The 25,985-nt window shown below is 40.5% G+C and overlaps 1 protein-coding gene across 1 annotated transcript; it reads right to left on the minus strand.

Moving 5' to 3' along the window:
* Positions 1-13,845: 13,845 nt before the first annotated feature.
* Positions 13,846-25,878, minus strand: LOC119733803 (lipoyl synthase, mitochondrial-like). Its single transcript, XM_038207173.1, has 10 exons — positions 25,796-25,878; positions 23,753-23,940; positions 22,891-22,984; positions 22,014-22,094; positions 20,183-20,339; positions 19,642-19,699; positions 18,790-18,915; positions 17,595-17,740; positions 16,788-16,970; positions 13,846-14,173 (listed from the first exon to the last, which is right to left on the minus strand). The coding sequence occupies exons 1-10, from the start codon at positions 25,859-25,861 to the stop codon at positions 14,109-14,111; spliced, it is 1,164 nt and encodes a 387-aa protein (XP_038063101.1). The 5' UTR covers positions 25,862-25,878; the 3' UTR covers positions 13,846-14,108.
* Between the last annotated feature and the right edge of the window lie 107 nt (positions 25,879-25,985).

A 25,985-nucleotide genomic window follows, 5' to 3' on the forward strand; every position in this document is an offset into this window, starting at 1 on the left:
GAACAAAAAGTTCAGAGTAAAATGTATTCACTTGTACATTCTTCATTTTTGGCTCAGAAACAATTCCCCCAAAACATGATTTTCTGGGGATATAACAAATGGCATCAAGTGGATTTGGATTCCATAGTGTTTCATTAATAATCCCTTAAATTTTCAAAGAATTTACCCAACATTGCATAATTATGGGAGATGATTTTTTTTTTACCATAAGCCAACTGACTAATTTCCATGCAATCTTTCCGACGTACTCCTCAACGTATTGTCTGATTTAAGAGTAAAACTGAACATGTTATTAAAACTGTGTTAATTGAGGGTATCAATCAGTACTCCGTATTTTCTGTTTAATTTTCTACCATTATTTTTCACTATGCATCATCGCTTGTAGGCTTAGCACACATAGCATACTGGTTCAAATTTCAAAATACGTGTAAGTGTGCAGTTTTCAAGCCCATCCCATGTTTCTGTGTTTCTCATACGGGGATAGACACAAGGGCAAAATGATAATGAGCGTTCAATAACGACGCTTTTACTTACGTTGTGTGATCGCTTTGTTTCAATATTTAATTGAGTTGTGGTATCTGTGTCGTAGCTAGAGCTGTAGAAATGAAGGTTGCGTGTCCGATTCCTCATTTTGAATCAGTAGTAGACATGCATAATTTCTCTCATGGCCACGTCATATGAACATATATACTTTGTTCCTGGCTAGCTAATAGAAGAAAATGAAAGGGAAATTTTCATTTCATATTATGTTGTAAAAATAAGTTTATTTCGTTTAGGGTTGGATTGCCAGTGAAATTTTCCTCGTGTGACTTTGCCTTATAAAATATCGCAAAATGATTACTCAGTTTGTCTTTTTTTCACAAATTATTAATTGATAAACATGCGTGTATAAGCGATTATGATAATTAGTACAATATCGGGGTTTTATCAATTTCTTCAATGAAATAAGTGATGGTTCTGAAAGAATATTAGCCATTTCTGAAGAAAAGAAGTGTTTTTTTCTCTGAGAAATTCCAATGACTGTTTCTTTCAGAGCCAACACTTCTTTTCATATAGGAGACATCGAAATTCACATGCTGCATCACTCATTCTTGTTTAATTCCGCCGTGAAAACTTCATCAATCTTATTGTTGCGATTGTAAAGTACCTAATAAAATGTGTTGATATTGGCGTATATATTTTCCAAAAAGCTACAAAAATAGCGGCAAAATACTTTTATATTATCTATGAGAAATAAAATTATGTGATCTTTTTTTCAAGATCCGTGGTTTTCTTTTTAATTTTGCTGGTTTAACCCTCCGAGCAGCGAAGTGGTGATTTCATTCACCACATTTTCCAAATATGGGCATATTTTTTTTCAATGGGCCAATAAGGCCAAGCTTCCATGTAATCCTCACCCCCTACTATACACCACAAGCCTGTAGACTCCCATTGGCCAGATCCTACCCACTCCGGAGTAAGGAGTGTTGAAAGACAGAAGCCAAGATGGCGCCCAATGCCTTTGTGCAGTAATGGGAGATCTTAGTGGCCAACCCCTAAGTGCCGCCGATCGCTTTGTGTCAACCCCTCGTGCCACCAGGAGCCCAGACAGGTTGTAAACAATCCCTGGCCATGTGAATGACCTATATCTTGTGCATGTACAGGCATGCCAGGGTTATTGACCTATAAACACATGTGGTGATAAAATTCTCCACGTGGTTCCACGGTGTGATTTTTTTTTGATAAGCTGCCCGGAAGGTTAAAGGTGTACTAGACCATTATTATAACAAGACAAGGTGATAGAAGTTGGTTACATATCACAGGTGAGAGTGACCAAAGTAAAATTTACACCCTTTCACTGAATTGATTGTATTTATGGATCTAGGGACCCACATGAAATTGGGTCAAAAGAGTGGATTGAGAAATAGTCAGGCTTTAATGTGATACATGATTTCATTGATGAAGAACCATACACAGTTTTAATTATTTGTTTTCTGAATGTTGCACTTTTTTGGCACACTCTTTAAGTGAAGTACAATTTGATATATTGATACCCGCAGATATTCAGTTCGTATCCTCCATTTTCAAGACCATCATCCCACAACTATTACTAACCCGCTCAAGGGCAGGAAAAGAGTGATCAGTCTGACATTTTAAAAGAGGCGATTTGTCACACAAGACTCGATTGTCGTGCTCTGCAGAGCATGAGTTGATTGAGTTCACATCAAATGATATTTGCTTGGGATGGATGCATTAATCTGAGAGACTTTGAAGAAACTGTTGCGGATGCAGATGGTATATAGGTTTCATTGACTAATGTGTGTAAAATGAACCAAGGCGGGTGTGATGGGCTCTCTCACGGGACCATCCGATTAATCATGGCATTCCCCTTCTCAGTTTCTGGGAATTGAAAGACAGGAGTGTCGTCAGCTTGGAGTCTTTACGGGCAAAAAACAGCCCACTTATAGCAGGAAACGACAACTTCGATTAGCGAGCATTTTGCAGCCACTCACAACCAGTAACAATATCGGACAAAGCCGGGTCAAAAATCACAATCCACGTCGCTTCCTTTTGCCTCTAGCAGACCAGGCTTTTATTTTAGCTGATCCGTAAATTAAAAAGAAAAGCAATTGAATTAATAGGGACATAAAAAGTTGACCACTTGAGGCAAGCAGACACATTGAACTGCTACGTTATTATAGGTCACGTACACGTACGTGATTGATTTGAAGTAAATCTTCATGGACACGAAACGACAAACTACGGCAAGTGAGTAAGTGTGTACCAAATTGAAGACTCGTCTGCGGGTTACCACGAGTAGGATCCAATCACAAAGTGGCATCACGCGCGCGCTAAGCACTCCTTAGACCAATAGGGTAGAATCACACGTGCGGCCATTGCTCCTTCGACCAATAGCACGCGCCTAATTTCCATATTCATGAGCAAAATGGTGATGTCATTTCCGGCAGAAAAGCAATGCTACAATTAGTTTCAGCACCAAAAGTTGCAAGAGTGTTTAATTTCAAACATTCAACATTCTATTTCACTTTTAGTTTAATGCCATCGGCACCAGATACAACTAGGGGTTTCTTTTTCATTAACCGTCAATCAAATTAGCTGTACCTGAAATCAATTTAGAAAAGGAATGCTTGCGTAAATGAATGCACAGGTAACGTAATTGGCCGTCTGTTTCTCAAAACCGAATGCATGGACAATGAAAACGAGTGAATTTTCGTTGAATTGAAATGGGATTAAAGACGTTCATTCAAATTCAGACGAAAAGAATGACCGATTTTCAGAAGTGATTGAAAATTTCAGGAAATTGGCCGGGAAAACCTATACTTTGCTGTCGCAAATTTTCTTTTCTTTAGTGACTCGTTGTTGTGTCAGTACATGGCAGTAAGCCAATTAATGAGCAAACTTTTCTCACAAATCTTTTCAAAGAACAGGTTCACAATTTGAACAGAAAACACCTAAAACGAACAGTATCTTCCTGAAATGACATCATAGCAACAGCGCCCTATTGTCCGGAAAAGCATAGACACTGTTGAAAGTTTAAAGAAATGCACTTTTAATTAACTTTAATCAAAAAGGGATGTCAAATAGTATTCAACTATTTAAGAGGATTAGAAAAGTTGCACAAAATATTTTACTTAGAAAAAGTCTCTTTAATGGCCCTTTAAAAATAGATCCATGCAAGCGGAATAATGTAGTAGGCCTACATTCCATCCGTGCATCTGTACTGCTGCTGACACGTATACGATCGGCAAACGCTCTATCGGATCACGTTGCAGTTGTCGGTAACTGATAGATGGAAGGATTAGCTCTGTGTTATATGACGCACACTGCATCTCGTCCAAACAATATTGCCTTTGCAGAAGTCTATGAATTTTGTGGATGATTTTTTTTTAATTCTAAAGTAAGTTCTCCCGTCGTGTTGTAAATGCCAATTAATGCTGATGAAAAGATTATTTTTTTAATTCCTCTTTATTGCTTGCCGGGTTTATAGCTGGGTTTATTGTGAATGTGAGTGTCAGCATTTAGGTCTAGAAGTAGAACGGTACATGTCAAACTTTTCTCCCATTTCGAAGCACTAATACACACAATTTAGAACTTATTTTGCAATATAGGCCCCATATATATTTGTTATACCCCTGCCTTGAATACTGTATTTGCATTGGCCTACTATAAAGATCACGTGTTAAGTTTACAAAAAAATCATGGCACACTCCCTGTGGGACGTGATATCCCACAGGGAGTGTGCTATGACTTTGTACGTACGGTGTGAAACGCTTCTATCGTTGGCACCCTTGCTATTTTCACCATGTTTTCACATTATATGAGTGGGAGCAGTGAACTAGCGGACTATTAGCTGTTTCGAGCACGCGACATGCATGTGAGTTGTTCGATTGTCATGTTTGTTGTGTTCCTGCAGTGCTGTTTGTTTTCGTGATTTGTACATACAAATCGAGAGAATCCAAGACAGAGGTATAGGCTTCGCCTCGGGTGCTTTGCGTACCTCGGGTGTTCAAAACGACATATCCACGCCACAGCAGTCACCAATTGTTAAATATGTAACCAGGAATTTTCGTTCCAGTGAATGACTTCGTTCATCTGCTACACGACTCATGAAAAGCACGACCATCGAACTTTTTTGATCAGAAGGTTTCCTATTTTGGATATTTCCATTTTCAGATTTCGAATTTCAGATATCTCTATATTTACACCCATATTTTTCAGAGATTGCTTTGTGCATCAAAACCTCGTTCCCAGACTGTGGCAATCAGTGCACCGGACACAATGGCGCCGAGACATTAGTTGCCAGGGGGAAAAAATCAATTACGGAAAATAAATCACTGAAATTAGAGTTCCCGTCGCCATTCGGCGGATCGGACACTTGAAACGTTTTCCTTGATCGGAAAAGCTGATAATCATGAATTATGATAGCCTTACGAGCAACTAACCTATCTATATTTTATTTTTTTTTCTCTCTCTCTCTAAAAAATATTAGTCCGGTTCCCTGACCAGACGATCCCCTGACGTAAGTTGTTAGAATACTCAAAATCTTTTGATCTTGGAACCAGACTATCAACATGTTTGCAATTATGTACCATGGTTTTGCAATTCGTAATCTTAAAATTGATATTGCCCGTATAGAAAAATCATGACATAATCCCTGCACGGTATAGGTTCAGTGGCACTTCCCCCTTTTTTTAATAAGTTGGTCTATTCGAAGGCCATGCATGAATCTCAATGAATGTATATATTAAAAAATACAATACATAATGTTAAACGTTGTAGTTCGTTCCCTTGTTGCAAAAGTACACGGCTCTAGGTAGTCATGACATAAAGGGAGATATTTTATATTTTATTCTATTCTATTCGAAGATATTTTAATTGCATGGAAAATGATACGGAATGAGCCAAGGGTCTCTTTTTTTAAATCGAGAAAAAAATAAGATTGGAAATTTGGCTTCTGACCGCATCACTGAAATTACGAATGCAGAGGTCATCATAAGGTGTGTGCCGATAATAGGGGACAGATGAGAGACACTTGCGAATTAGGAATATTTTTTTGTCAATTTTCTAAACGAACCGCGATCATTTCCGCACTTTCTAAGGCCACAGATGTCTGGTTTTCATCCTTATTTCTTCTTTCACAAGCGGCGTCCCGATTGGGGAAGAAACTGTGATTAATTACGGCAGGCGAAACGAGCGATCTTTATAATGACCCCAATCAGAACCGTTGTATCGGATTGTTCAGAGAAAGGGCATGAAATTGGCGGGCTGACGTCATCCGATGAAAATATTCATTTGCACACTGGGAGTCGGTTGCAATGTGTTACCATCCAGCACTTGTCCCGACTCAAGAAACCATTGAGTTTCAAGTACATAGGTAGGTCTAGGATCTGGATAAGCCAATGTACAAGTTCCCTGATGTCCGTAACCATCTTTACTACTTTTTTTTCTTTTCGTCGGCATTTGCATAGTTCACGCTGGTGTTCTGCGGTCAAGCAAAATTTAGAAATTAAAGGGTTTTTCCCCCTAAAAATATAGGTTTTTATATTTCCCCACAAATTAACTGAAGACTGCTTTCACCATGTTATTAGGTCGAGGGTTATCTCCGAGTCAAGACCCAAAACCCTTACACCAATGAGTTAATCTAAAGTCCCGGGACAGGATTGGGGTCAGATTTGACCTGACACTCCTCCAGGTCAAAGTAACACTTCTCTGAGTGACTTATCTATGTCCATTTGACCCGGGAAAAAAGTAATTTTGACACGAAAAAAATGCAATTTTTACCCCAAAAAGTGTCAATTTAACTCTAAAATATATTGACCCTTTAGAGTGTCTGAACAAATCTGAACCAGATTCCGGATTGAATCTGACCCGCAACTTTTTTTGTTTATAGAGTATAAGGTTTGAGATGTTTTTCCCCCAATGGACAGCCCCTTAAATGCTATCCAGTGATCCCAAACCCTTTCGCAATGAATTGACACAAACGTCCAGATTCAGGGTCGATCCGGAATCGAATCCGGACTTCTCTGAGTCACTTATCCATTTATGCCATTTGACCCGAATATGGGACCACAAAGAGTGCCAATTTGACTCTAACAATCGTCTTTTTTTATCCAGAAGATTTCCAGGTCCAGTCTGACCCTTACACCATCGAATTGATACAAAAGTCCGGAGTCAGGGTCGACCCGGAATCGAATCTGGGCCAGACTTGACCTAACACTCTTGGAGGAGAAAATTATGACCCGGGTCATTTGCCCCGGGGAAAAAAAGTAATTTTGACACAAAAATGTGTAAGTTGACCCCCCAAAAATGTCAATTTGACTCGAAACAAAAGAAAAAAAGAGACCCAGAAGGGTGTCGGGACAAGTCTGACCCAGATTCAGGATCGAATCTGACCTTTTTTTTTAATTTTAAAATATAGTGTATATATAAATAAAAAAAAAGTGTATATTTTGAAATATTCTACTTCCCGGTCGGCAACCTTCAAAGGTTAGCCAATGCAGCCATGCTATCCCGCGCTATGGAGTTTACTGTTTCACAGCATGACTCATATTCTATTGAATTGAAGATATATCAGGGAAGGTATGTGACTTGGTGTAATATGTTATGCAAAGCTAATATACGAGTTAGACTTCACCTGTGGGAGATTAATACCCCACGGGAAAAGAATCGCTTTCCAGGATTATGATCTCGAACATTTTCCTTCCGATGGTTAATTTCCCACATCTGGCGAATCAATTTGCTGGAACATGCGTCATGAAATGGTGTTATTAACTTATTCCCGGCTGTGGATGGACCGGAAGCCTCGAACGCATGCCCATATGCATACAAGGTGTTCGAGACGTCCCACGCGTATACCTCCTTCCCGTCTGTGTTCATCAATTTGTAATTGCGCCACAAATCACAAGGGAACCGCCGCCAATAATCGGGGAATGACTCTTTCCTGAGAAAGACGAACAGTCGCCATTATTTTTTACGGTACCCAAGGGATCAGGGATAATTGTTTTTCCTCGGTTACCCGAGACCAGACCAGACTAAAAAAAAATGTTTCTAATAAACTGGGGCGCGTAATCAATCACTGAAAACAGAAAATGAAGAAGAGCAGCATAACGAAGATCGAGCAGGGCCCGTCGGGCTCAAAATTGAACCATATCTATAACGTGAGGTCAACACTGTGCATCGATGCTATAGAAACAATGATCCGTGCCTTTTTTTGGTCGAGATGTGACGAGTTCGTGCTAAAAATGGACAATCGCGCACGATCATAGACGTGTCTGGAGGGGTATTCGGGGGAGGATACTTGCCTTAAGCGCCAATTTACCATGTTTCTGCCATTTAAATTGATTACATTATAGACCTGCTTATTGTAAAGGACTTGAAAGAGCCTACACCCCCTATCCGGTGTCATGTTAAATGTTGAGTTTGTTGACTCCTATGAAATATTGTTTCTTTTACCTTATGGACTCTATATAGTTGTCACGAACGTGACTCGCCCTTGGTCCAAATCTTTTCACTAAAGCATGCCCAATACAAGCAACGAATCTGTATAAGCCTCTGTACTGCTGACGTCACATTTTGTTTACATGTGCACTTTCCTATGGAGCCAGTGGGGGCCCACGGTCCACTGAGCACCATAGGAAAGCACACACGTCAACAAAGTGTGACGTCATCAGTACAGAGGCTTATTAAGAGTCCAAATTTCGCATTAGCACACTACACAACCTCTTTTAAAAAATACTGTTTTGGACGCAGACAATAGGCTTTTTTTTGTAGAAAAAAAAATCAAATAAACTTTATGTGTAGCGGCGGCCACCTTAGACTGGCATCTGTTGCTATATTTATTCAGTGACAATGAATGCTCAAAAGTTTCACTCATGCATATGTTTGCCCTCTATTAAATATGGCCGCCACGCATACGGTCTAGCCACGGAATCGAATCCATTGTCCACCACTGCGCACGAATCAATACCTCAGAGTCTACCTGACAGACTATTCTTCCAATGCCACTACAGTTAGCCGTACTTTTGCTACAAAACATTTTTGAATGCTTTTCATGAGAAGATTTCGTAAAGAATGGTTATGTAACACCGTAAAACAATTGACGTAACTCCTTTGTGCGTTTTGGGGGAAAGTAAGGCTAAGAGTCAGTTCTCATTGGAGCGTGTCATTTGAACAGAAATGAAATAACACGTAGGCCTATTAGTTTTGTGGCGCTATCAGCTCGGTGCGCCATAAGGGGCACAGATTGCTATCATGGCACATTGCTCTTACACAAACTGCATTATGGGACCAATTTGGGGTGATCAAGGCAACTGATTTCCGTCTGATTTTACTGGTGTAAGTACCCGAACCAACATGGAATTAATCTAGTATGGATGAGATACCGGGAGGTGTGCAGTCACCACACGTGGAACAGGTTAGGTGGCCGCGCCCATCCGGGAAGTTTTTACACTGGCTTATCTGGCTCCCAGACCTATATGTTCATGAAACTCATGATAGTTCATGAGTTTGGGGAGCAGAATGGTGACACAGCAAACCGATGAAAACTAGGGTGCAGATGATGTTTTCATATGCCGTCAGCCCGCCCCCACCAATGGAGGTTGTCAAGAAAAGCACGAAAATGTAAGTTCAAATGCAAAGCAAATAGGCTTATCAAACTGTGCAATGGTCTTTTGGGGTCTGCTATAACGTAAATAAATTGAAGTACTCCCAGTTTTTCTCTCAAGTTTCAATATTTTGTGCTATTTGACGTCACACATTTTAATATCATTTCGGTCAGAAACATCGTTGGTAACAGTTTATCATAAACCTTTTTGTAACATGGACATGTAATGTGTTATTGATATTTATGTCCACATTATATCATCCTATAATAAAACATCCTACGCTGTCTGTCTGTCTGATGGATGTCTGTGTGTCGCGTTTTTTGCGGCCTAAAGAGTATGCGCAAGCACAAAATACAATGGTAAATGGATAGGCTTGGTTTAGCCCCATAAATGTGGCCTATTTACTGGACTGCCTCCGTAAACATAGGCCACACATCCACATGTACAAAAACGTGTCGACTTTGCCAAATTTTGATTTTCACATTTAGGCTTACTTTGTAGGTTTTTTTTGCTTTAGAAGCATTCTCACCCTCTATATAGGCTAATCAGAAAGTGCTGCCTTTTTCAGATGTCCATTTTTCGTGAAATTTCCAGATACATTTGCCCACGTTTGCGTATCAAAATTTCAACATGAAATTTCACCAAAATTAGACATCTGAAAAAGGCAGCACTTTCTGATTAGCCTATATAGAGGGTGAGAATGCTTCTAAAGCAAAAAAAAACCTACAAAGTAAGCCTAAATGTGAAAATCAAAATTTGGCAAAGTCGACACGTTTTTGTACATGTGGATGTGTGGCCTATGTTTACGGAGGCAGTCCAGTAAAATAGGCCACATTTATGGGGCTAGGCTTGGTTATGCAGGTCCTTAAATAGCATCTAATATATGCTCATATTTCACTACCCTCTGAAGTCACGGTTAGCACATGAAAAAAAAAACAGGTTTTTTTTTTCTTTTTGCTTTTTTGGCATTTTTTTTCTTTCAGACTTTGAACAGACTTATATATTCAAATTGCATACCCCGTGCTCTTCAAAAATGTGTTTGATTCTTCTCACGAATTTTCCAATACGGGGCGTTTATAGCGAGAGCCGAATTGTTGTCTCGCAACTAATACAGTAGAACGCCACTATGATAACGAACTTGATGGGGTCCATAAAAATGTGTTCATTATAGTGGTCGTTCGTTATAGTTTATTGTGCATTGCAATATAATTGACTATTTCGAGATCAAAAGGGGATGTTCGTTATAGCCAAACGTTCGTTATTTAGCCAACTGTTCGTTATTTAGCCAAAAGTTCGTCATAGCCAAACGTTCGTCATAGCCAAATTTTCCTTATAGCCAAATTTTCGTTAAAGCGGTGTTCGTTTTAGCGGGGATTTTGGTGTAATTCAAATTTTGTAAAGAACCAATTCAATAACTAAACGTCAGTTGATTTGTTTTCGTTCGATGTCTCATTCAAAAGTGAATATTGTTATATTGAGGAAAAAATCTGAATAGCACAGGGAATTATCTTTAAATCGTCAGTGCCAGAAGACATGCTATAGGCCTATAATAACGCTCGAAAATCTTTTGAAATAAGATGCGAAATAGATTCAGGCTTAATATGATTCGGGCAAACTTAGGGGGTATATATACCAAGTGGACCCAATAGACAAAAAAATGCATAAAATTTTTGCCCAGTGGCTCTCGGGGGACATCTCAAAGAATAAGTCACCATGCTAAAACGCAGTAGACGGATGCGAGGGCGTCTACTTAATGATTAAAGATGGCACCGTAATGGCAGCATGATACGGGGAAAGGTGTCGGCGAGTGACGGGGCGAGACCGGTCAAGGGGCCCAGGCATTAATAATGGACCTGTTTGTGGCATGGCTTAGGCCTACTTTCCCCTTGAATATGATACAATAATTCATATAACGACAGTCATTTATCATCGTTTCTGACGACAATCCGTGTATAATACATTGTGTCTTATCGGCATTAGCTCAACAGTCATCGTCCACTGCGAATGCAGCAATACCATAACGGTGCACATGCTTATTTTATGACTTAGAGGGTGTCTAATGCGAAAAATGGTTAGTCTTTCGAATTCAGATTGTTGCATTGAACATAATGCAAGTTCTGACCACTTTAACCATTTTTTTTTGAGGAAAAGATGACAGTGTCTGCCTTTATTGCAACGTCACTTAAAAAAAAGAAAAATTGGGTTCTTTTTTTTTTTGGGGGGGTGGCCCCCGTTGCCCCCCCCCCCTGCGATCCACCCTTGTAAATTAACAGCAATATGACTTCGCAACTATCCCCCCCCCCCCCTTTTTGCCCTTTTTGTCCTTTTGGGGGTTGGGATGGCTTTTCCAGGGGGGAAAGCGCCCCCTTGCACCCCCCTCGCGACGCCCATGCCTTTAATCATGTTACAAGCGCAACTCACAGCATGCATAAAATTTAACTTGTTTACCTCGTTATGTTTTGTTGGGTATTATTTAAGCGAGTTGGGCTTTTTTGCTCTAACCAATGACGCGTGCATGACCTAACTCACAGATAGATTGTTTTTGCTATCAAAAACTTTGACAAAATTTCGAAGATAATGCGAGGATAAGTCATTCTGTCTTTAAAACCATACAATATATGACTTTCAAACTTTCAAACACGAAAAGAGTGCCCTTAATATGCCCAGAAATGTTTTATCTATAAAACAAAACCCTCAAATTTTCTAGTTAGGCTGATTCGCCAGCCAATGGCCGGGCTGGTGTTGCCAGACACCTCCGTCACCCAACCAGTAAAATAAGATAAATTGGGGACCAAAATTTCACTTTTGTTGAGCAAAGAAACTTTATTGAAAATTATTCCGACAGAAGTCACAGTACGACTTCGTCATTAAAACTGGACAACTTTAAAGTATATTGTCTCTCATACTAATTAAACAAAAATGTCATCACATCTGTCAAACATAAGTATACATGTAGTTTGGATCAGCTCCATTTTCTTCCAGAGATGTTAACGAACAGATCAAAAGAGAATACATTTCCAAAAACTGAACTTCTAGTCAGAGATTGAATAATTTTGTTTATGGCAGAAACATCTTTTGTAGGAAAATAAATATTGAAATTAATGACATTTGACACATACACCATACATTCTCAACCAAGTGGCAAATGTCAACAACATTAAAGGCTTTTTGGTTCAAAACAACATATGCATATTTGTTAAATAAAATTACTTGATGTTTTTGAAAACTTTACTCTGACAAAAGGCTCTTTTTACAGGTTTCATATTGAAGTCAATCCGACCATAATATGCACTTTGCTTAAACAAACTGGTATTTACTTGAAACTCTTCATGCAAATGAATCTTTAATTTCACACATTTCCAACTTTTCCAAATATAGAAACTTTTCTAAACAAAATTTACTTGGTATGAGTAGTTTTTTAATTTAAATTAATATTATTTTCAAATCCTGTATTAAATAGTTACCTGTAAACGAAAAGTCAAATTCTTTTTAAAATCTGTTTATGGGCAATAATCCATTTGCGAGTGACCAATATCCTTTGGGATCTAATTTTGAAAAACATCTGGTACACTGACTTGCTCAGAATGCTTGGCACATTTTAACTTTGAATTCTCTAGACCAAAGACACTGTTGCTAATCACATGATTCGGGGCAAGCTCTTGCATAGTTACGTACGAGACGCTCAGCACCAATACATTGTTCACAATGGGTGAGAATGGCACAAAGACGCCAGACCATGCCAGAGCTGGGGGTTGCTAGCATAAGGCTTGCCCCGAATCACGTGATATAGTAACAGTCTCTTTGGTCGGGAGAATGCAAAGTTAAAACATGCAAAGCATTGGATTAAGTCAACATTCCAGATTTTATTCAAATTTGACTCGTAAATGGCTTATTCCATGCGTTACGTAATGTCTGTGACAGAGTTTTAAGAACTTGGTGAATAAACCTGAAAATGCAGTTTTCAAATCTTATACTTTTACATCCAGCATCTAGTAATGGTCCAGGAGATTACAGACTAGAAGTTTCCCATCATTTCTCGAAATCATTAATTAGATATCGCTGTTAATTGGCTCTGTCACGGACATTACATGTCCTTTAATAAAGCTGGAATAAACCACAAAGGAAACAGATTGTGTTTACTTTATAACAAACACTTGTATTGGGTTCAGCAAAACAAAACTGAATGGAATAAGATTTTAACTCTGGAGCACCGTACGACCGTTATGGCATCCGAAGGCTGCGGGTTCAAGTCCAGCAAAGTTTATTATTTAATAATCATGTGTACACGTACTCAGTAGAGCAACGAAATTGCCCCCAAACACTATTTGATCCTCTGCAGCGTCTCAACGCCAGATAGCTGGAATCAGTATTGTAGTCTGGTCCATCACAAGTCCAGTCACAAGTCCACTCACAAGTTCAGGCACAAGCAACAGTGGATGAACAATAACAAAAGGATGTCTTAAGCAAGGTTCATTTGAGTAGTTTGTGATTTGAACAGGGACTTGGGGACTTGTGATGGACATGTGATGGACATGTGATGGACATGTGATGAACATGTGATGGACATATGGACATGTAATGGACATGTGATGAACATGTGATGGACATGCATGTGATGGACTTGTGATGGACATGTGATGGACTGGTGATGGACATGTGATGGACATGTGATGGACTTGTGATGGACATGTGATGGACTTGTGATGGACATGTGAAGGACATGTGATGGACATGTGATGGACATGTGATGGACATGTGATGGACATGTGATGGACATGTGATGGACTTGTGATGGACATGTGATGGACATGTGATGGACTTGTGATGGACTTGAGATTGACTCGACTACAACACTGACTGGTATGGGGTCCCAGACGTCGCAGGTTCAATTCCTGCTCAAGTTCTTTGTCTTTGCTTACACCAGTATTTATAAATCAGTAAACTGTTTGTTAAATACACAAGTAAATCTCTGAATCTAAATAAGTCTTGCTGTTGACATCTACATTAGCTTGGCCCAGTTTGACTGGAGTTTCTTCTCTTCTCTAGAAGGTTCTTCAAGAAGAATTCACCTGTAGAAAGACATTTAAAAACTAGACTTAAGTTTGTGGACAAACACAGGGCTGTTTCGGCAACTTTTTGTGATATTTGACATGTAACATTTTTCAACCTACTGCTAGAAGGCGCTCTAACATATGCTGTTCCTGGTAATTTATTTGGTAAAGTACAACCTAGCCAGAGACTGACATCGTTGAAAGTAAGTTCACATCTTTTTCCACTTTCAAATTATAACGCACTTCCGGTTTGGTCAAGGAAGGGTCATGTGATTTAGCACACATGAGATAAAATGAAGATCCTGGATTACCCAAAGTGCCGGGAACAAAAAAACGTGTACAAATGCTATGGGCAAAAAGACTGAAAAAGAAAACAAAAATCTTAACGAAAACAAAGGCTGTTTCAGCAAATACATTGTATGCCGAAAAACCAATCAGTGCAGATCAAAGAGATATGTTCATTGTGAACTTTACTACAGTACTAACTCACTGCACTTTAGCCTGCAAGCACATAAGAACAATCCCAGTATCATGGACATTACAAATCAGACATTTTTTTTTATTTCAAGAGCTTAGTGAATAAACCTGAACATGTCTTTTTTCAAATCTTATACATCCATCATCTAGTAATGGTCAAGGAGATTACAGACAAGGAGTTTTGGGGTCAATTCTATAAATCAAATTATATTTTCTTCCAAAACGCTTGATTTGCCGTACATATTTTTCCATAAACAATTCAATCTTGGAATTTAGTACGGTTATCTGCATAGCTGCATTTGTAATTAATGCCATAATTATTAAAGCCAGTATGCCCCACAGCAAAATGCGATCAGTACAGGATAAATTAGCAAACACTTGCATTGATCTCTGCTGTATACGATTGTTGCACATTGCAAAAAGGGCATATTACAAGTATTCATAATTCCATTCATTGTATAAATTATCATCTTTGTTTTTGTGCGTTGGACGCCTTTCTAAGTATTTTTTTTGGAAGGTTAAAATTAATCGGTCCTTTTTATTACCAAGAAAAATGCTCAATGCAGTACCAGCACAAATCTACTTTATGGCTTAATTGTCAACTAATTAAAATGCCCATGGCCATACTGAAATAACAGGTACAGGCCATATACAGTTCAGAAGGTGAAATTGGACACACTAAGTGCTCCGACAAAACGTAATGGCACAATCAATTTTGATCTGTTATATGATCAGCTTTTGATCTCTTTGTATATTGAGGGTCGTGTGCAGTTTCAATTTTTTTTTTCAATTACCAACCGGTAGCTTATATGCGTATGAAACCGAATACAAATTAAAGGCACTAAACGATAAGGGAAGAATACAAAACTAAACGAGTGGTAACTTGAGGTTAAACCCAAAGGCACCCCATAACACCTCATAAAACCTCGGATAAACCGAAAGGTTGAACCCTGAGGTACCCCTTAACCCTAACCTCACCTGTAGTAGAGTAGAAACCTGTAGTATGCATTTCTTTCCATGTAAGTGCGCACAAAACATGTAGTATTCTGTGGTATTTTGTCATTGACCCCAAAAGAGCCTTTGGGATGTTAGGGTTAAACCCTGTAAAACCTCACAAGACCTCCATAAACCTTGATGTTAAACCCTGAGGCACCCTGCAAAACACTGTAAAACCTCATAAAACCTCGGATAAACCTTAGGGTTGAACCCTGAGGTACCCTGTAAATCCCGTTAAAACCTCACAAAACCTCCATAAACCTTGATGTTAAACCCTGAGGCACCCTGCAAAACACTGTAAAACCTCATAAAACCTTGGATAAACCTTAGGGTTGAACCCTGAGGTACCCTGTAAATCCCGTAAAAACTCATATAACCTCAGATAAACCTGAGGTTAAACCCTGAGGTACCCTGCAAAACCTCATTAACCTCATAGAACCTCAGATAAACATTGAGCTTGAACCCTGAGGTACCCCGTAAAACCTTGGATAAACCTCACATAAACCTTGTGTTTTTGCCTATTTAATTAAAATTGCAATCGCCCCTAAATTGGCCATTCAAATAAAGGCTGGTGCCACTTCACAGGCAATTCGGGCGATTCACAATGCAGTGCACCATCAAGAGTTTGCCACGGAGAGTTCATTTTTCCCAGTGCATTGTGGGAGATTGTCGACAAATTCGCAGCGCGGGACATTTAAAAATTGTTAGTTTTTCCGGTCAGTGGTTTCTTAAGCGTATGATTCGAGGATCTGTTTGCCCATTTCTTTTCTTGTTATCAATATGGTGTTTTTTGTAAGGCGGCAGAACGCTATCCTCCAATCTATGACATATTAGCTCAAGTTGTCTACCGACACTCATTCAAATGAGCCACGTTTTGTCCACCGTAAACTTGAAAAATGGACTCTCCGTTGCAAACTCTTGGTGGCGCACTGCATTGTGAATCGCCCGAATCCATCCCACTTTTAGCGCATTAATTTTAGTAATTCTTTATGTGTGTGTGAAATGAACTTAATTAGACAGTTCTGCCGTGATTATTTGTAAAAAAAACAAAAAACATTAAATTCAATTCATTTTTCAAGGTTAAACCATTTGCCGCAAGCGCTTTACGTTTGTACGACATTCAGACTATTTTAACAGAGCATTTGATCTTTCACCTCACCTGCTTTATAGGACGATCTGACCAGGGGCCCGCTAGCCGTGTAGGCAAAGCCCAGTTTGTTGCCAACTTTCTCCCAGTAGTCAAACTTGGCCGGCGTGACGTACTCCGACACCTTGAGATGCCTGCGTGTGGGCTGCATGTACTGGCCGAGTGTGACGCACTCCACGCCCACTGCTCTCAGATCTGTGTGGGGCGGACAAGAAACAGTAAGCCATTTTTGTCTCTCCACTGCATGTGCGCACACCAATAAGTGACCATTTCTCTTTTGGGGATGGAATGTTTCGCCGTACGTGTGCGAAATCAAGGCAATTGCTGCTTAAGATTTATAACTTTGCATGACGGCAGTGGCGAGGTGCTATGGCCTCGTGGTCTGGGGCACTGAATTTGAGGTCTGCGGGTAATTCTTCAGGTTGTGGGTTCAAGTCCAGCCTGCGGCTGTGGTGCGTGTGCCCTTGGGCAAGGCACACTGTCACAATGCTTCTCCCCACCCAGGAGTATATTGGGTACCTGTGAGGGCAGAGATGGTTATCGTGGCTGATTTTAGCTGCTTTGCGCCAAAATGGCAGCCTCGACCTGCATACTCTCCATGGAGCTGAGATGGTATTTGGAATGTTTCATTGGCCCAATGAGCAGGGTAATAATGATGTAGCGCCTTGAGCACCAATACTGGTGGATACGTGCACTTTATAAATACACGTTATTATTATTATAAACTCTCAAAACAGCGCTATCCAAGAGACGAGAAAATATTTTTTTCACAAGCTTGCTCGTTTGAACATTCCAACTACTTCCAACAAACTGACTAACCTTTCATTGTTTGGAAGACTTCATCGTCTGTCTCCCCCATCCCTAGCATGATGGAGGATTTGGTGATGACGTCGGGATGAACCTTCTTGGCGTGAGACAGCACCGCCATGGACTGCTGGTAGTTGGCACGCGGATCCCTAACAAAACTAACACACAAATGGCAACAAGAATAAGTAACACGTATCAAAATGACACCCCTTTCATGTTTAAGCTCAGGGGTGTGGCCGAACCAATTTGAATGGGGGGTGTGGCAACAAATGTGCAGACACATACCATCCGTGCTGAAAAGTATCCAGGATTTTTTTGCCGGTCATCCGGCTGCCGCAAACTCAAAAAGTGGGGGTGTGGGTGGAGTATGTCGATAGGGAGGGGAAAAGCACCATTTGGTGGACAATAAATGGTACTATTTGTTGAGGAATATTTACCGACTGACACATGATTTTACCGACAGAAAAGGATGATGATTTCACCAAAAAACAGAAACCAATTAATTGGGGGGGGGGGGGAGGTGTTGAAATAAGGCTTTGTACAATAGTATTTTTTCAGTCAGCACCACTAACATGTACATGCATACATGTAATCAAACTGAAGTAAATTACAGCAGCTGATATTTAGATGATGAATCGTGCCCACATTTATCTGCATGTAAAGCTTAACCCTAACTTACCTCAATCCTCCAAAATCTTCCAAAATCCTCCAAAATCTTCCTGGCGGTTTTGGAGGATTTTTGGAGGATTGAGGATGAATGGCGTTGGAGAAACATGAGGATTCTGGAGGATTGAGGATGAATGGTGATTGAAGCACATGAGGATTTTGGAGGATTGAGGATGAATGCATTTTGAGAGGTAGGACTGTCCTACGATTTTGAAGGATTGAGGTGCTGGGTATCCTTCATTTGTACACAAGTGCACACATGTGTTGGGTTTTGGAGGACTGAGGATGGTTCCCAGCAAAAAGGGACTGGGGGTTAGGATTAAGCAAAGATAATTGATTTGAGTGGAGTTTGATTGACTTAAGTGAAGTTTGAATCTGCGACCTTTGTATTTAATACCATACCAGTGCTCAACCGATATAGCCCTCCGTTGGCAGTCTCCTTATTTGCAAATTGATGTTCTTTGGCCAAATCTATAGAGGAAAAGCAACTATTACTGCTTATTCCCTTGAGTCTGGAGTGGGAGATGCGGTATTCACTCACATTTGAAGTCTTTCCACGGTTTCAATGTTGTGGGCGTAGACGTCTAGTCCCGACAGCGCTACCCTCTCCACTGCTTCCATATCACCCCTGAAGTCTGGGGTCAAACACTCCACTAATATGGAGCTCCTGTGGGTGTGGAAACATTGGGGAATCTGATTGGCGCAGAAGTACGTTCTTCGCCTTCCACCTCTGTGGCTGCATTTCAGATCCAGGCCACCATAGGGATTGGGTTCTCAGGCTCTATCTGATTCCATTTTTTGGTTTTTATGGGAGGTTTTCCTTCTACCTCTAAGATTCAACCATTTCTTTTCTTTTCCTTACAGGTTTCTTCATGCATTATGGAGGAATGTGTTTTTTATTGAATTTGGATTGAAAAGAATTTAAGTGGAGTTCTGTGGCCTCGTGGTCTGGGGCATTGAATTCGTGGTCTGCAGGTAATATTCTGCAGGTTGTGGGTTCGAGTCCTGCCTGCGGCTACGGTGCGTGTGCCCTTGAGCAAGGCACTTTGTCACTCATTGCTTCTCTCCACCCAGGAGTAAATGGGTACCTATGAGGGCAGAGATGGTTATTGTGATTGAATTAGCTTCCTTGCGCCGAAATGGCAGCATCGAGCTGTATACTCCCCAGGGAGCTGAGATGGTATTTGGAATGTTCATTGGCCCAATGAGCAGGGGTAATAATGATGTAAAGCACTTTGATACTAATTAAAAGGGCTATACAAGAACCCGCTATTATTTACATATTCAAATTTGCAGAAATTTCCACTCGCTTTTCCGCTTTGTTATTTATTGATCATGGTGCTGATGTTCTTAAGCAAGGCAGTTTACTACAATAGGCCCTCGCTACACGTACCTCTTCTTGAGTTCAATGACCGTATTTGCAAAGTGGGTGGAGCCTCCGTCTGGTAAATCTGTCCACAACACAAAATTTCAACTTTCATCAGTCAAGTCAGTATAAATATCAGCATGAGTACAAGTAAGAATAAACCTACAACTTACAAGGCATTTTTTAAAAATTGAATGCGGTGAATAAGAGTATGATGTCCCCTTACATGGCTCGGCCAAGTTGTCCTTTCAGTCAAAATCAATCAAGTGACTGTTTTCAACAGTTAAGAGCTCCCAGCCTACATAAAGCAGGATTGACTGGCTGTGACTGTTAATGTAACTTGATATAGCTGTGCTTTGACTGTAGCTGATTGATAAGACAGCTGATCCACCAGTTTCTGCTTTTTGTCTGTTGACTGAATTTGACTGGTCACAGTGCTTGCTTGACATATGATCTGACTGCTGGTGACTAGCCTGTGTTAAAAGTATAGCAGGGGAAGTGGATGGACTGTGTGTGACTGTTTAAATAGTAGGAGGGTTAATCTGAGTACTACAGCACTGTTTCATACCATCTCTGTCTACAGACGTCAGCACCACATAGTCTAGTCCCCACTCAGCGATGGCCTTGGCCGTGTTGGCAGGCTCGTTGGGGTCTGGAGGGGGCGGCTTGCGGGCCGTCTTCACTGAACAGAACCTGCAACCTCTTGTGCATGTGTCTCCTAGAAGCTGTTGAGTAGAACAATAATCAGAGACAGATTCAGGTGTAGAATGGGTATTTGAATAAATGTGGACTACCCGCTCTGGTGTTCTATATGTGCATTAAAGCCAGAGTCCATCATTTGCAGCTATCCGAAAAGTAACTGGCGTAATTATTGTTGAAAAACATACTAGATTGAAAGATAGTAAGGGGACTAAACTCCCTGTGAAATTATTCTTTCTGGCAAGCTGTCATTTTGAAGTAATCAACGAAAGAAGGCCTTTCCAACGGTGCTTCTTAAGACGCACCGTAGGAAATTTAAATTAGTAGTTCGTTTTGTTATTCGGCGAAGCGCACGCAAGCATTGGCACGACGCACACGCAGTTGCTGTAATTCGTCGGATCAGTGCGCGACATCGCGTAGCTGCAATCGGCTCAGTGAGAACGCGTCTCGGACGCTGAACTCAGGCCCAATTCAAAACATGATTCAGCAACTTTTGATTTGAAATTGAGATCCTAGAATGTTGTTTTTCTCGGAATATACAGCTGAAGCTGAGCTGAAACTTCATCAGGTTAGTTGTTCAGTACCCTTCTTTAGATTTTGTGCACTTTTGTTGCTTCAAACGAACAAAATGCACAAATTACAAATGATGGACTAAATCTTTAAATTCTATTCTAGTACTGTTCAATTGCCATTTTGAATATCAAACTTGCTTCGAAAGCATAACAGTGTAGTATGAGTAACTATTTCCAGAGTTTTAGCCATGTCCATCATAAGTTAAAAAACAAGTCTATCACAAGTCAATCACAAGTCAAATACAACTAGTCACCATAATGTCTTCACCCGTTCTTTGGAATAGCTTGCGATTTGGCTGGAGACTGATCGACTTGTGACTGACTTGTGATCGACTTGTGACCGACTTAGGATAGACTTGTGACTGACTTTTGATTGACTTGTGATGACTTGTGATCGACTTGTGATCGATTTGTGAGCCACTTGTGATCGACTTGTGATTGACTTGTGATCGACTTGTGATCGACTTGTGATTGACTTGTGATTGACTTGTGATTGACTTGTGATTGACTTGTGATTGACTTGTGATCGACTTGTGATCGACTTGTGATCGACTTGTGATCGACTTGTGATCGACTTGTGATCGACTTGTGATCGACTTGTGATTGTCTTGTGTGTGACTTGTAATTGACTTGCGATTGACTTGCGATTGACTTGCGATTGACTTGCGATTGACTTGCGATTGAATTGAGATTGACTTGTGATCGACTTGTGATCAACTTGGGATCGACTTGTGATTGACTTGTGACTAACTTGTGATTGAGTTGTGATCAACTTGTGAACGACTTGTGATTGACTTGTGATGGACTTGTGATTGACTTGTGATTGACTTGTGAGCGACTTGTGATTGACTTGTGATTGACCTGTGAGGACTAGACAACAACTCTGCTTACTTTTACTTTTCAAAACAGATTTTTCGTTTTTTTTGGAAATTGTTTACCTCGTTCCAATTTTATCACAAAAACATAGACATTAAAATTCAGGTCAACGTTGTTCATGCATGTATTTGGATGTCGATAGTTTTTTTTTCTGCTACCATCTTTGTCCGGTTGCCTGACTACGCAATAATGATCACTTTGAGCATGTGAAAGGCACCTGACTCCTCAGAGCAACTTTTATACATTTCTCACCATGATGGTTGCCGTCGCTGTCTGATGTTCCCCTCCTCCCCAGCACTCGCCAATGTTGGGACACCGCGCCTCCTCACAAACCTGGCAAGAAACCATGAACGAATTTGTTAAAAGGTAAAAAAAAAAAACAAGTACCAAGTGGTACAACCCACAGCGGCCGGGTAGCAGCGGCGCTGGGTAACGTGTGAAGACGGCCATACGGCACTGTCCGTGCATCCGGGCCATACCGGTACCTTGAGAGTACAGAAAACGAAAAGGAATGGGGCGTGATCTAATAAATTCTTTCAAATGTTAATGGCATGCAGGGGAAATCCAAAACAAGACTATCAGTAGATCCAAGGAAAAGTTCCATGCCTGCAGTGACTAAAACCAGGTGGTAAATTCGAGTGATTTTAGAGGGTTAGTGATACTGCAAAGTTCTGCTAAAAAAATCGGCTGTAGTTCTCACTTGAAAGTTTTGGCAACTACAATTTCATGAAAAGCCTCTCCCATTGGTTGATGCAATATATCGTCACGTCAGTGCAAGAAGGTCGTAACTCCTCTCTGCAACAAAGTCGCATCTCGCGCGAATACGCTCCGTGCAACAAGGTCGTATCTCAACGTCCATTGACTTTGCATGTACATCCGGGTTAGTTTAAATGAAATACGACCTTTTAACATTCTGAACCTTGCGTTTCACATACGGCCCATGTTAGCAGATACGACCTTGTTGCACGAACATGACGATATTCAATAAAAATTCAGGATTGCAACATGTTATAAAAGACTGAGCATGCACTCGAACAATTCATGACTAAAGTTTCCGACTTTTTATGTTCTACGCACCAAATGTTATCAGTCTTGGTGTGTTTCAGAAATTGATTCAAGTTTGACTTACAGTGGTCAGGTTCAGTCCCCGCAGGCTCTCCTTGATTTTGCTGTAGTTCTTCCCGACTGGAATTTCCGTCTTCAACCACGGTGGCAGCCGTAACCTAAAAGTTATACACGCATTAGCACCGTCGATATCAGAATTTTCAATAATTAACATATCGGAAATCCAATATTGAGAATATCTAATACATCGATAATCCCATGTAAAAGTTAGAGACCATAAAGATCACGCTTTGATTTTAAAAATAAAAATCTTTAAGTCCCAATTTTCCACGGTTTTCTCTGGAGCATATTGCTCAAACTTTTTAATACAAATTTCAGCAATGACAGTTTGTCCAGAACAGGCAGTTTCTTTTGAGGTTTTACATTGGGGAGACCGCGAATTCCAGCGAATGCAGAGTTTTTGATTATTACATTAACCCTAACTCCCTAGGCCTTTTTGCTAGGATGTAGCCTCAATCCTGCAAAATCCTCCAATTGGCCTCATGGGAAAATAGCATATAGCCTCAATCCAGCAAATTCCTCCATCATTTATTGAATATGGTCCATGGAGGGGTGACCACTGCCTGAATCCTGCAAAATCCTGCAGCAGTGACTGTCAATATGTTGAGGCTTGGCCAGTGACATCCTGGAGCAGTACGGAGGATTTCAAGCATAATCCAGGCTTATATTTATGCATGGCTGAGCAAAACAACACAAAGTCCGGCCCAAGACCTTGACAAAGTGCATCCTACAAAATCAGTAACGCACTTTTGCCCACGTAACCTCAATCCTCCAAATTCCTCCACTTTGGCAAAGAGGAGTTTGAAGGATTTAGGGCGGTTAGGGTTAATATTGGCCTAAACAATTGATGTGCACTTCATCGCTACCTCTTCATGCCTTTTTCTTTGACCAGTTTGCCGCTGTAGCCATCAGGGGGGCCCTCTGCGGTGTGCAGATCTTCTGTGATGAAGTCGGCCAGGCTGGGTCCCTGTGCCAGTCGCTCCTTTTGTTCTTTGCTGAGCGAGGCGTAGTGACGACTGCCTGATGAAACCGAGGCCCATCTTTGCCGGAGAGGCTGAACAAAAACAGTAAGTTAAAGGTACAGTCCACCATTTGTAATTTGTGCATTTTGTTCGTTCGAAGCAACAAAAGTGCTCAAAATCTAAAGAAGGGTGCTGAACAATATAACCTGATGAAGTTTCAGCTCAGCTTCAGCTGTATATTTCGAGAAAAACAACATTGTAGGATCTCGATTTTGAATCAAAAGTTGCTGAATCATGTTTTGAATTGGCCTGAATTCAGCGTCCAAGACACGTTCTCACTGAGCTGATTGCAGCTACGTGGTGTCGCGCACTGATCCGACGAATTATGGCAACCAGGCGTGCGTGTGCATCGTGTCAACGCTTGCACGCGCTTCGCCGAATAAAAAAAACGAACTACTAACGGAAATGTCCAACGGTAGTTATTAAGAAGCACAGTTGGAAAGGCCTTCTTTCGTTGATTTTTTCAAAATGACAGCTTGCCAGAAAGAATCATTTCACAGGGAGTTTAGTCCCCTTACTATCTTACAACCAAGTATGTTTTTCAACAATAATTACGCCAGTTACTTTTTGGATAGCTGCAAATAATGGACTCTGGCTTTAAAAAAATCAAATGTAAAGGTGCATGTATTGCTCAAATGACCTGTTTGGTTGAAATGTTCCTGTTGCATCTTAGAACAGCAAAGGCATCAAGTGAACAAGAGTGGGGGTTATTATTTTTTTTCGATTCGGTAAGAATACCTTACATAGATGGTGTCTGTGGTCGGTTCCCAGACCAAAAGACTCTGATGTCACACCAACAACGCTTCGCGTGCGTGCACATTAAAACTCAAACTGTAGCTTCGGTACGGAAATGGTACTGTTTTCATCATTTTTTTTGCACCATCGGGGTCGATTCAACCCTTATATTTTTAACGAACAGAACGTGAGTATGTCAAAAAGTACTGGGCATAGTCTTGGGCTAAAATATACAGCAGCCACTCCAAAACTCAACTGTAGTCTTTTTGGTCGTTGCCTGTTTATTATTATTGATAAGAGTATACAGCATGTTCGCAATGATATGCCTACCTATGGGTATTGTGTAACAATTAGACCCATAGTTCTAGGGGTAGACATCACTCTTTGTTCTGTTGTCGATATATCATGAAATATGTTTACAAAAGTTGGACCTATCGTCTAACAATATCAAATATGTGCTGCCCAGCAAAATCTGGGTGATCGTGTACCTACCCTACGGGCCTGGTTCCTAGGGCTAGGCTATAATTTTAGGGAACAAAATCCACTTTTAAACTATTTGACCTACCAAACTAGTAGTCCGAGTAACTTGGACCCAACTTATCGCCTTTTTAAAAATTTGGACATGGTCTGGCGATCGCCAGACCATGTCCAAATTTTTAAAAAGGCGATAAGTTGGGTCCAAGTTACTCGGACTACCAAACTAGTACTAGTTGGCGACATTATTCACGTAAAGGTATCATAGATAAAGGGCAGGGTTTTGAATTTTTGATGGAAATTTGGGAGTAAAATGACGATAAGAACGACAAAACGCAACACCAAAATAAAGATGACGATCACTGCCCGATGTACCGTGAGCACGCAAGTCGCGCTGCACGGCTCCAACTACTGGCCCGTAAACCGCGCAGGAAAATCGTAATTTCTACGCCAAGAAACTGTTCAAAAATTACCAAAACAGCAAAAAGGTGTCAGTGCATTGAGAGAAGTCTGGGTTTTTTTTAGGTTGAATGACAGTCATTTTTTACTTATTTTAGTGTCACTATTCATGCTATAGGCAGACAGGGGCCCTACACTACACGATCGCCAAAATCTCAAGAAGGCACTCTGCTCACTTATTTTAGTCCAATTAAAAAGGAACATAAAATAAAGGCTTACAGTGACAAAATTGGACGATCGACATCCCGAAGAAATGACCCTGATACAGTGCCTGTGGGCTGCCATTTTTACATCATTAATAGTTATACTTTCATACTGTGGATTTTAAATGCCGCCCTCTGTTGATATAATGCATTATGACTTTTGTAACCCAGACGTATTCAAGTAGAAAACAACGAAAAACAAAATG

Source organism: Patiria miniata, unplaced genomic scaffold, assembly GCF_015706575.1.
Source record: "Patiria miniata isolate m_02_andy unplaced genomic scaffold, ASM1570657v1 HiC_scaffold_26, whole genome shotgun sequence".
NCBI lineage: Eukaryota > Metazoa > Echinodermata > Asteroidea > Valvatida > Asterinidae > Patiria > Patiria miniata.